General features: G+C 45.5%; 2 protein-coding genes across 2 annotated transcripts in view; one reads left to right on the top strand and one right to left on the bottom strand.

The window, feature by feature from the left end:
* Positions 1–307: 307 nt before the first annotated feature.
* Positions 308–4,616, bottom strand: LOC308377144 (uncharacterized protein). Its single transcript, XM_080853719.1, has 6 exons — positions 4,375–4,616; positions 3,905–4,005; positions 2,913–2,993; positions 2,200–2,347; positions 1,863–2,036; positions 308–1,417 (listed from the first exon to the last, which is right to left on the bottom strand). The coding sequence occupies exons 1-6, from the start codon at positions 4,484–4,486 to the stop codon at positions 1,020–1,022; spliced, it is 1,014 nt and encodes a 337-aa protein (XP_080709845.1). The 5' UTR covers positions 4,487–4,616; the 3' UTR covers positions 308–1,019.
* Positions 4,617–5,161: 545 nt separating this feature from the next.
* mtor (mechanistic target of rapamycin kinase) overlaps positions 5,162–11,301 on the top strand; it is an 85,203-nt gene continuing 79,063 nt past the window's right edge. The window contains exons 1-15 of the mRNA XM_080853704.1: positions 5,162–5,228; positions 5,946–6,100; positions 6,216–6,324; positions 6,440–6,672; positions 6,825–7,025; positions 7,243–7,377; positions 7,466–7,741; positions 8,076–8,184; positions 8,312–8,495; positions 8,674–8,802; positions 8,979–9,223; positions 9,421–9,636; positions 10,080–10,285; positions 10,608–10,730; positions 10,924–11,007. Coding sequence (XP_080709830.1) covers positions 5,981–6,100; positions 6,216–6,324; positions 6,440–6,672; positions 6,825–7,025; positions 7,243–7,377; positions 7,466–7,741; positions 8,076–8,184; positions 8,312–8,495; positions 8,674–8,802; positions 8,979–9,223; positions 9,421–9,636; positions 10,080–10,285; positions 10,608–10,730; positions 10,924–11,007 — 2,370 coding nt within the window. The 5' untranslated portion in view covers positions 5,162–5,228; positions 5,946–5,980. The remainder of the gene's footprint in view (positions 5,229–5,945; positions 6,101–6,215; positions 6,325–6,439; positions 6,673–6,824; positions 7,026–7,242; positions 7,378–7,465; positions 7,742–8,075; positions 8,185–8,311; positions 8,496–8,673; positions 8,803–8,978; positions 9,224–9,420; positions 9,637–10,079; positions 10,286–10,607; positions 10,731–10,923; positions 11,008–11,301) is intronic.

Here is an 11,301-nt window from a genome sequence, read left to right as displayed (position 1 = left end):
TGGTCTTAAAAAGATAAATCATGACTAAATGGTCTTCAAAAGATAGACAAGTGTTTTCTGGTATAAGAAATGTTCAAATATAGGCTCAACTATAAAATATATAGTATTGATGTATTGCATTATATGTAATGTTATTGTTAACATCATATTTCTGCACCTGACAGGTTTCTTTATTTGCACCTTTTCACATTTTTCAGCTCAAGCAATGAAAATTCAGGATACGTTAGCTTTTACCATGCCAGAATTCTCTTATTGCTGTGTGTGAAAATGATCTGGAAAGAGAGAAGATTGCCATTTTGGTGTTTTATTCAAGCTTGCACTCAAAATGTCTCCTTTGACATTACAGCAGAGTGTTTGTTTATGTCGCGGAGAGTGATGTCTGTCGACCCTCACACTTCTTCTGCTCCATGTGGTCCCTGATGCTCTGTGGTCTCAGGCCAAGCAGATGTGACAATGTTACTATGGTTACTGAGCTGTGCAGCTTTCTTTAAAATGCCCCTCCCCGCATACATACATACATACATACATACATAATCAATTCAGATAGCCGTCTGGAGAGTCCTCTCGACGGTCCCATATATCCAGCTGGCAATGACACCTCATGGGTCAGTTATGATGACCCCTTCAATCTGCCACACTCATTACCCCCCTCCCTCTTGTCTGCCATGAGGATGGCCTGATCTTTCTCCCACCATTATTATTCTAGGTTATCACATTACTGCAGTGTTTTTATGTCATGTCCTCAGTTCAAATGCATATTTATAGCTAGTTACGGAATAAAAAGTTTTCACCAGCCTTGCATCATTTTCTCCCTCTTTCATCACACAGTCACATTAACATGCACTATTAAAAGCTTTTTACACAGCACAGCCATCATCTTAATCAGAATGGATTTGCTCCTAAACCAGGACAGATAAAATTGTGTTTGACATTGATGATTGGACATCAGAGTTGCCCGTCAGACACCACATTCGTGAGAGTTTCCGGTCCCTCCTCTCTGCGTGCTCGCCTTGGCACTACTAGCGGTACTCTCCTCCGCAGTCTCCGGTGACGCGCATCAGATCACGGGAGCGCTGCAGCACGGCATCGATGGCGCTCACATCCTCGGGCCGCAGCTCCAGCGCGCAGCTGCGCAGCGTGTCCTCAATGTGCTCCGCCCCGGGGACGCCCAGCCTGCAGCCCACGATCACCCCGCCTACCGCTGGCTGGTCCAGGATGTAGCGCGTGGCTACGCTGGCAATGGAGCAGCTGCGGCTCTTGGCGACGGTGTCCAACACGGCCAGCAGCTCCTGGAAGAGGCCCCACCCGCCCCACATGTCCACCATATTTTTGTATTTGCCCAGGGACGCTGTGTTGAGTTCAGCCCGACTTTTTGGCTCGGCACGGCCCAGATACTTCTCCGTCAGAAGACCCCCTCCTTCATTGGGGGAGGGGGAAAACGACAGAGAGAGAGCGGAAAAGAAAGGGAGAATGTTTATGATGGAAAAGGTGGAGGAGACAGAAGTGGAGGGGGAGGGAGGAGTGCCTTCTGCCACATGGGTTAAAAGAGTGAGAAAGCCAGAGAGCTAGATGGAGGATCTGTCAAATGTTGTAACCCTTCTCTTTAATTAAATCAAGATATTTTCTGGGAAATGTATAGTGTGGGTTCAGACCTAGTGTTCATGCAAATTAACAAAACGCCCAATAGAACTCACTTCCTTTGTCCTTCTACAAAGATTGAATGTATTAATGTTTAATGTTGCACATATTTACTTATCACATAATATATTACCATTGTTTCTAAAATAAAAATACATACAGAATATACTTCAGTCTTGCTATTTGTTTTTATGGGAGTATTGTGTACGTCTCTAAGTGCTCACCTAGGGTTCCATATGTCAGCAATTGAATGTCGTGGTCCAAGCAGAAGCGCTCCATGTGGACAGCTGGCCTGCGGTCAATGAGAGAGTACTGGACCTGATTGCTGGAGATACAAATCCCTTTTCCTGTAATCTCCTCCAGTCGCTTAGTGTCAAAGTTCGTCAGTGATAACTCCCCTGTAAAGCCAATTATCATATTTTAACAAATTAATGTATGGAAACACAAATGGACATTGTGATCCAAAAATAATGTGTTAAGGTGTCAAACTTAAAGTGTGTTTAAGAATATATTTGTATAAATAAAATAGTACTACTACAATAATTGCATGACTGAACATACGTATGAGGCCCTCTTGTTGTAGATCAGCTAGGTGTCCAAGAGCCTCAAGATATCTCTTGTCATTGTAGTCCCACCAGTGGAACTGGACACAGTCCAGTGTGTCCACTTGCATTCTATCCAAAGACCTTTGTATTGCCTTCTCTACCACCTCCTCAGAGCAACGATGTTTGCGTGTTAATTGAATGATTTTACGAGATAAATATACCCATAATTACATTTGTATAAACATTACCTTGAATCCATGCATTGAATCCTAACAGCTGCAAGATGGATTTACATTAACGGATTAAAAACGCTGAGGGGATAAACACTGTTCATTGGTCCACACTGCCCTCTAGTGGTTAGTCAGTATATCTGCAATTCAACTCATTTTGCAAACAGGTTCAAATTCTACAGTTTTACAAACACATTCTGGTGATAGTGTCCACGGTAACTAATGTGACAGTCAAGTAGATGAAGGTCAGTTGTTATTTTTTAAAGCCGTCTATACTCTACACTACCAAGATAAGAGTGGTTAATCAGTGCAACCTGACAATTTCATTATTGTCAGCAAACAATACTGCCTCAGAAAGAGACACCTAAATAGAAATAAATAACACACATTTCTACCATCTTACTCATGCACATTACACAGTACAGATAACAAGTACAATCAGAGACTGTACTCCTAAATCTCATTGTTATGGCTGGCATTAAGTTGACAATAAACCCACCTTGCGATCCATCGATCCAGGTCTTGGCACCCACTTGGTAAAGGCCTGCACTGGGGGTGGGCTGCTGGACCTGGACTTGACCTGATAAAAAGAAAAATTGCTTGCTATATTGATTGATGATTGATGATTTCTTTTTTTTTAACCATGATGTTGTCAATGGCTTTCCCCAGAGCTAAACCAGTGTTTTCCTTTAGAGTTCTGTCAAACATTGTACACGCAGTATTATTAATAATAAATAAACTCCAATAAATGTGATAAAATGTCTAAGAAAAAAAAAATCTTGGTGTTCAAATGGGAAAAACATGTTTGAGACCTACACGAGCCCTAAGGAACACAGGGGTGAAGGCTCATCTCTCAGGACATTATTCTGGGTGAGAGGCTTCAGAATCGATTCCATTAAACTGCTGAAGTGAATCAGCCTGGAAGAGTACGCTTGGCTGAGCCTATAGATCGTCCACTTCAGGGCCCAGGTGAGCAGCACTTTAAACATTCAAACTCATTGAAGGTTTTATTTTCTAAATCCAGTACATGGTGAGAGAGGTGATTCTGTTTAAGTGAGGTTTCTGTTGCTACAACTGGACATTAGTCTTAACTCTCAAGTGGTTTATAAAAAACCATCTGCAGGTGTATGTGCAAACAAGACAGGAAAGAACATAAAGGAGGATACTAAATTACCTAATAGAACATAATAGACAATATTAATTTAATAGAGAGAATATTAAATTAAGTGATAATGTGGGTAAGCCTTTATGTGTAATGTGCCTATGTGATAAGGATACCAATGAGACTCAAAACGTCACTGGACAATACCAAATTAAGACACATACTATACACATTATAATCTTACAGTTAGGCTAGACTTTTCTGTGCCATACCAGCTATAATCTCTTAGATATCACCACTTGACTAAAGGGCAAAAATAAGGTTTAAGCAGGTGACAGATAATGTAGTAACATTTACTGGCATGACATTATGTGGTCTAAATGCCATACCTGACTGTAAAATCTTCCAAATATTTCTTCTGCTGGACCGTAAATGTCGGCCATGTCAAAGGTTGTTAGTCCAGCATTAACATAGGATTCCATGGCCTGGGCTGAGAGAGAGAGAGAGGGAGAGAGGGAGAGAGAGAGAGAGAGAGAGAGAGAGAGAGAGAGAGAGAGAGAGAGAGAGAGAGAGAGAGAGAGAGAGAGAGAGAGAGAGAGAGAGAGAGAGAGAGAGAGAGAGAGAGAGAGAGAGAGAGAGAGAGATGGCTATTAGGTATACCAAGTTGCCTTCTGCACAATTTATCGAGGTGAGAGAAACTGGTGCACTAGCGCCACCCGCCGTGCATGCTTGGGGACAGCGAGACCCACAATACCAGTTACAGATCTTGTGGAAACAACGGTAACACAGAGAATGCCCAGCCTTTAACCCCAATTACGCAATAAGTTACTCCGATAGTAAGTAAGGATTACAGACGTACCTGCTCTTTCTGGATCAACTGGACCATGCGCACCAGAAACCTGCCACATACCATTCAAAATACGGCATATTTCAAGACCACCCGCAAGGCGAACTTTGGGTACCTGAGCCATTCCAAAAAGATCTCAAATAAATGTTGACAGATGCTGATAAAGAGGGTTTCTCTGTCATTCGAAACCTAAGTCTTCAGATTGCAGCTGTAGGGTACCAAGCCACAAACCTGCGTGTGGTCGGTACAAGCGTCTGTTTTGAAACAAGTTGCATAAATGATATCATTTACTTCCTGGAATTCTAATGGTCTCAACGCTATTGGTCAGTGAATGTTGACGTCAAACCAATCGTTTCTCGGAATTTGGACGATTACAAATATTTCAATGGGCAAAGTTAATTGATAAATAAGCATGGAAAGAGATATGCATGCGTACAAAAATAATTGGTTAACTTAGTTAAATATGCACATCCCTGGAGCAGTTCGAATGGGATAGTTTTATCCAAATGCACTATGTCTGTCAGCGACGTTATCACAACACTGTTAGACGTCTGCCTGTGCACTATTCAGCGAGCTAGTAACGAAAGTGTCATCGAATATCATAGGGCACAGGCAGACTTAAGTCCTTGCTTGACTGCATGTGCATTGCAACACTTGCTACTAACACACATTCTCGTTTTGTGTTTTTCCGGGTAACAGGAGCTTCCTGTGGACAATGTAGATGTCAATCACTTATCTAGTTTGCCATTGGATAGTCAAACTCAGGTCTGGTTGTCAACTTCCTACTCCACCTCTAGCATATGACTTCTTTTTGCAGCTGAGGGAATACACCAGCCGTTTTGTAGCTAACTAAATAAAGAGACACCGTAAGATATCTATCTTCTTTTTCTCAAAGTGTGCATGTGACTGTTGCATGTCAAACATATGTTTCTAAGTGCTCTTAAATAAAAAAAGACACTGCATTGACCTCACTCGATGTATTACTTGGTTAGCATTGCTAGTAGTGGTATGAGAGTAGCTAACTGCTGAACAGAACACATGGATGATTGGTATTACTTAATTCGAGGGAAAGAAAATAAAAGCACACCCTGATTCATCTAATGAACTGTTCTTGTGGAGTGCCGTTACTATGATCTATTGGTGTCCCAGTGACTCAAGACAAATTGAGATCAGGGACGAGCTAACCTAGCGCTAAAACAGTCTTGCTAACCTATATGCTTCTCAGCCTTGAAATGCAAGTTTTGCAGGAGATGATGCTTTGGACTGTAATTGGAAACAAATTACTGATGAAGTGTTATGTTAACTTGCATATGGAACCCATTGCTAAATCAATATTAATACTGGAAGTCGCCGTCCTTTAAGTTACCCACCATATTCAGAAGCTTAGCATAACCCATCATTAATAACTTTTGAGATGTCCTTCCTTTGTTTATGGTTTCTGTCAACCGTTTTTCCTGTGGCGTTGCAAATCAGATTTATTTTAATGCCAATAGTGAACTCACTTACGATTCAGTTCAGTGTTGATTATTTTGTAAGTATAGTTTAAGTTGTATCCAATGGAATCTTCCTTGTGTCATCCCTAGGCTGCGCGACGGGTCGCGGCACCACCGCTGCCGTCATGTCTGGGACCGCGACGGTGTTGCAGCAGTTCGTGAGTGGCCTGAAGAGTCGCAATGAGGATACCCGCGCTAAATCAGCAAAGGACCTCCAACACTATGTGACGACAGAGCTCAGAGAGGTGAATTAATAGTTAATTAGGAGTTGCTGTTTTCGAAATTGTCTCTCATAAGGTGTAGATTTTTGTAGCGAACGGTGATGGTTGTTGTCTGACAACTGTATCTGTTTAATTCTAGCTGAGCCAAGATGAAGCCACCACTTTCTATGATGAGTTGAACCACCACATATTTGAGCTGGTCTCCAGCTCTGATGTGAGTGAGAAGAAAGGTGGAATTCTTGCCATAGGTGAGTGACAGGCTGAAACTCATTTGACATCACTGCTCTTTTGATGCAAGATTCATCCCTAATCATCCCTTATCCCTGACATTCTAATTTTCTCTGTTTCTCTCTATGAACCCAGTGAGCCTCATTGGAGTGGAGGGGGGCAATGCCACTAGGATCAGTCGATTTGCAAACTACTTGCGCAACCTGCTGCCTTCCAGTGACCCTGTGGTGATGGAGATGGCCTCTAAAGCCATGGGTCACCTGTCCATGGCAGGCGACACCTTCACTGCGGAGTACGTGGAGTTTGAGGTGAAGAGGGCGCTGGAGTGGCTGGGAGCTGACAGGAATGAGGGCAGACGTCATGCAGCGGTAAGTGTCACTCAATTCATACTGAACATATTTTGTATTGCTACTTTGAAATGTACAGTATTTACGGATTACAGTGTGGGAGGTAGATTGATTAAATATAATGTGGGAAGTGGATTTATTGAGTATAATGTGGTGTTTTCTGTGTTTTCCAGGTGCTGGTGCTGAGGGAGCTGGCCGTGAGCGCGCCCACTTTCTTTTTCCAGCAGGTCCAGCCTTTCTTTGACAACATTTTTTACGCCGTGTGGGACTCCAAGCAGGCCATCCGGGAGGGGGCAGTCTCTGCTCTGAGAGCCTCCCTGATTCTCACCACCCAGCGTGAGACCAAAGAGATGCAGAAACCACAGTGGTACAAGGTCCGTGGTGGAGTTTATGTTACCCATCATATCTCTCACATGGGACAGACACGATTTAGGGGCCAGTCTGTAGTACGACTGCCATAAATCTTGAGTTTAGGAATATTGAACAAAGTGCTTATAACACTGACCCTTATTTTAATGTTAAAAGTTATAGGCCTAATTCAGCCAAAACAGAAATAGTTTGATGTCTGATTTCTTCCTTTTCTTGCTGTAGCAAACCTTTGAGGAGGCTGAGAAAGGCTTTGACGAGACCCTGGCCAAAGAGAAGGGGATGAACAGGGATGACCGTGTGCACGGTGCCCTCCTGATCCTCAATGAGCTAGTTCGCATCAGCAGCATGGAGGGAGAGGTGAGACTGGACGCAAAACCTGTAGTTTTCTGGAAGTGTCGTTTCCATTTTCAATATGTGACCATGCTCCTGTTGACCGCCTCCCCAGCGTATGCGCGAGGAGATGGAGGAGATCACGCAACAGCAGCTGGTGCACGACAAGTACTGCAAGGAAATGATGGGGTTTGGAACCAAGCCGCGGCACATCACGCCCTTCACCAGCTTCCAGTCGGTGCAGCCGCAGCAGTCCAACGCCCTGCTGGGCCTGCTGGGATACAGCACTCCACAGGGCTTCCTTAGTTTCGGGGCTGCGCCCGTCGCCTCCAAGAACACGCTGGTGGAGAGCCGCTACTGCCGCGAGCTTATGGAGGAGCGATTCGACCAGGTAAGCTAATCTACTGTGAACTACGTGACTGTGGTATGTGTGTGGAATGCTAGTGATACTTCTCCAGACACTTCCAGCCTTTCCCAGCAGTAACTCAAATTGTATCGCATAGCATTTTCACAACCAGTAACGTGAAAATGAAAGTTAGTGACTGATGAAATGAAGTTAGTGACTGATGTTAAATATGGTGCAACTGAATGTGGCATGTGTTACTGATGTAATGTCTTTTTGGTAGAGCCTTTCTTGCCTTCCTGGTCTGGCAGCTTGTTTTTGCACACAGAAAAAGATGTATTGTAAAGGTGTAGTGGTTGCTGAGTGGTTCTTGTCTCCTCAGGTGTGTCGCTGGGTGCTGAAGTACAGGACCAGTAAGAACCCTCTGATTCAGATGACCATTCTCAACCTGCTTCCACGGCTTGCTGCCTTCCAGCCTAACACTTTCACTGGTAAAGTCTACTTGATTGTCATGTTCAAGGCATCTATTATAAAAACAAACTTCACAACTTGAATCAGCTGTTGTCGAAGGACACCTCCTCCAGGTGGTAATGCAAGGTTTTTCTCTGTACCCAACAGATCAGTACCTGTCAGACACCATGGGCCACCTGCTGGGCTGCCTGAAGAAGGAGAGGGAGCGCACAGCTGCCTTCCAGGCCCTGGGACTCCTGGTGGTGGCCGTGAGGACGGAGATCCAGCCTTACCTCTCTAAGATTCTGGAGATCATTAAAGCTGCTTTACCTCCCAAGGACTTTGCCCACAAGTAATGTACCTTATTATTGTTTGTTGTGCCTGTATCGATACAAGTTTAGTATATGTGCGGCCAAAGTGAGCATATTGTTTGTTGTTTCAATGGCCTTGTGTGCTTGACGTGGTTAAGGAGGACTATTATTTTAGCATGAGTAATTAGAGACTGACCCTTTTCTTCATGAACTGAGCAGGAGACAGAAGACTATGCAGGTGGATGCCACTGTGTTCACCTGCATCAGCATGCTGTCCAGGGCTATGGGCCCCGTCATCCAGCAGGACATCAAAGAGCTGCTGGAGCCAATGCTGGCAGTTGGACTGAGGTGAGACCATGTTTGGATCAGTTTCTCACAGCCAATTCACAATAAAAATATGATTAAGGATGATACTAAATAAATACTTTATTTTAATGATAAGTTATCTGGTGGTGCCACTCCCTGGTCAGAGGGCAGTGTTAGAATAATGATTATGTTAACCCCCCCCCCCCTCTCCCATACAGCCCAGCTTTGACTGCAGTGCTGTATGACCTGAGCCGTCAGATCCCTCAGCTCAAGAAGGACATCCAGGACGGACTGCTGAAGATGCTCTCGCTGGTGCTGATGCACAAGCCCCTGCGCCACCCGGGCATGCCCAAGGGCCTGGCACACCAGCTGGCCTCGCCTAGCCTCACCAACATTCCCGAGGCCAGCGACGTGGGTAGTATCACCCTGGCCCTGAGGACACTCGGCAGCTTTGAGTTTGAAGGTGAGATAAGTTACACAACACCTTTGGGTCAACCTTATAATGAACATTTTGTGTCATTCCAACTATAACATGTTTAGGACCAAAGAAAGTATTTTCAAGACCAAAAATATTCAAAATGAAGAAAAGTCACACTTTTGGACTTTTGTCCTCAAACTGTGTCCGTCATGGCTCAGGTTCTTGTCTCTCTCTCTCTGCAGGACATTCCCTGACCCAGTTTGTGCGCCACTGCGCTGACCACTTCCTGAACAGCGAGCACAAGGAGATCCGCATGGAGGCGGCGCGCACCTGCTCGCGCCTGCTCACGCCCTCCATCCACCTGATCAGCGGCCACGGGCACGTGGTCAGCCAGACGGCCGTGCAGGTGGTGGCTGACGTGCTCAGCAAGCTGCTGGTGGTGGGCATCACTGACCCAGGTGAGGCCCCGGAGAGATGGGGCAGGGTGGCCAGACGGCTGTTATAATTCACACACCCGCTGACACGTGGGCGTTTCACCATGTCAAGTGTTGCAAAAGCCGTACTGCATCGCCTCTCAAAGGCTTCATTTTCATCATCTTCTGTCAGTTGTTTCTTGTTTTAGTTGGTGCCTGAACTAGTCTGAAACAGAGTTATGCTTTTCTTTCATGGTGTCCGTTATTTTCGGTGTAGATTTTGTGAATGACCATAACATAACCCAATAGCCTATAGTTTTCCCACAGACTGCTGACTGTGTGTGTTGCCATTAGCGTATGGCATCAACCCTGTCAGTGTTGTCTCATACACAGAGTCTTTGCCCTATGTTTACGTTTACTCTGGAGCGCCATTTACACAACACACTCCGCACCACTCACCTGTCTCTGTTCCTGTTCCTCCGGTTTAGACCCTGACATCCGCTACTGCGTGCTGGCCTCGCTGGACGAGCGCTTCGACGCCCACCTGGCGCAGGCGGAGAACCTGCAGGCGCTGTTCGTGGCCCTGAACGACGAGGTGTTTGAGATCCGTGAGCTCGCCATCTGCACCATTGGCCGCCTCAGCAGCATGAACCCCGCCTTCGTCATGCCCTTCCTGCGCAAGATGCTTATCCAGGTTGGCCTAATAAAAAGCAGCTAATTTTGCCACTGCATGCATTACATGCCATCCACCAGCAGATGGCAGTCACTTCTCAGCATTTCAGTTCAAGACCTCGCAGTTCAAATAAATACATTTATTTTATATGGAGATTCTTGTTGGCAGAACTTTCAATTTAAGAACCTCAGACAGATACTAAATGATACTTTAAAGGACAGTAGGGGGAGGGGGTGGACAGCAATCTTCTCATTTTATGGTAAGGGGGCGACCATAAGCCCCTGTCCTCATGTAGCAGGCATCCATATGGCATGTGTTAAGTTTGTGCTGGCTGATTCTGCAGATCCTGACGGAGCTGGAGCACAGTGGCGTGGGCCGCAACAAGGAGCAGAGCGCCCGCATGCTGGGCCACCTGGTGTCCAACGCCCCACGCCTCATCCGCCCCTACATGGAGCCCATCCTTAAGGTATCCCCTCACCTTTGTGCGTGGAAGAATAAGATTGAGTAAATAAAATGGACTATGTACTGCACTAGGACTAGCATAACTATGTGTAATTATGTCTCTGAGAGGATCGTCTTTGCCTGCTAAATTAGAATGAATCGATCACATTCCATTAAGGGCATTTACATTGGTGTCTAATCTTCTGGTGGTCTTCCAGGCTCTCATCTTGAAGCTGAAGGACACAGACCCCAACCCGGGAGTGGTTATCAGTGTGCTGGCCACCATTGGGGAGCTGGCTCAGGTTAGTGACGGTGGCCTTCACACGGCTGTATAACTTTTCTGTGGGTTTTACCGTGTGTGTGTGTGTGTATGTGTGTGTGTGTGTGTGTGTGTGTATGGATGTCAGTGTGTGTGAACTCACTCATTAGCTGTGCTCTTCATCAGGGGAACTACGGCCTTGCAGCAGCCAGGAGGCAGGAGGGCAGGCTTAGAGGCAGGCTAACAGTGCAGCGACGAGGCAGTGCAGGAGATGCCAGAGTAGGGAGCGTCTGTGGCCAGACAGACCAAAGACAGGTAGAGCTGAGGAGAGGAGCTG

The sequence above is a fragment of the Sprattus sprattus genome (assembly GCF_963457725.1).
Source record: "Sprattus sprattus genome assembly, chromosome: 16".
NCBI lineage: Eukaryota > Metazoa > Chordata > Actinopteri > Clupeiformes > Clupeidae > Sprattus > Sprattus sprattus.
The sequence above is the reverse complement of the archived record's forward strand: the minus strand, read 5'-3'. Positions and strand labels throughout refer to the sequence as shown.

Coding starts and splice junctions, on each gene's coding strand:
- LOC308377144 (XM_080853719.1), bottom strand. CDS start 4,486: ATGGCTCAGGTACCCAAAGTTCGCCTTGCGGGTGGTCTTGAAATATGC. Junction 2,037..2,199: donor ACAACAAGAGGGCCTCATAC/GTATGTTCAGTC, acceptor TTGGCTTTACAG/GGGAGTTATCACTGACGAAC. Junction 1,418..1,862: donor GCTGACATATGGAACCCTAG/GTGAGCACTTAG, acceptor CCCCCAATGAAG/GAGGGGGTCTTCTGACGGAG.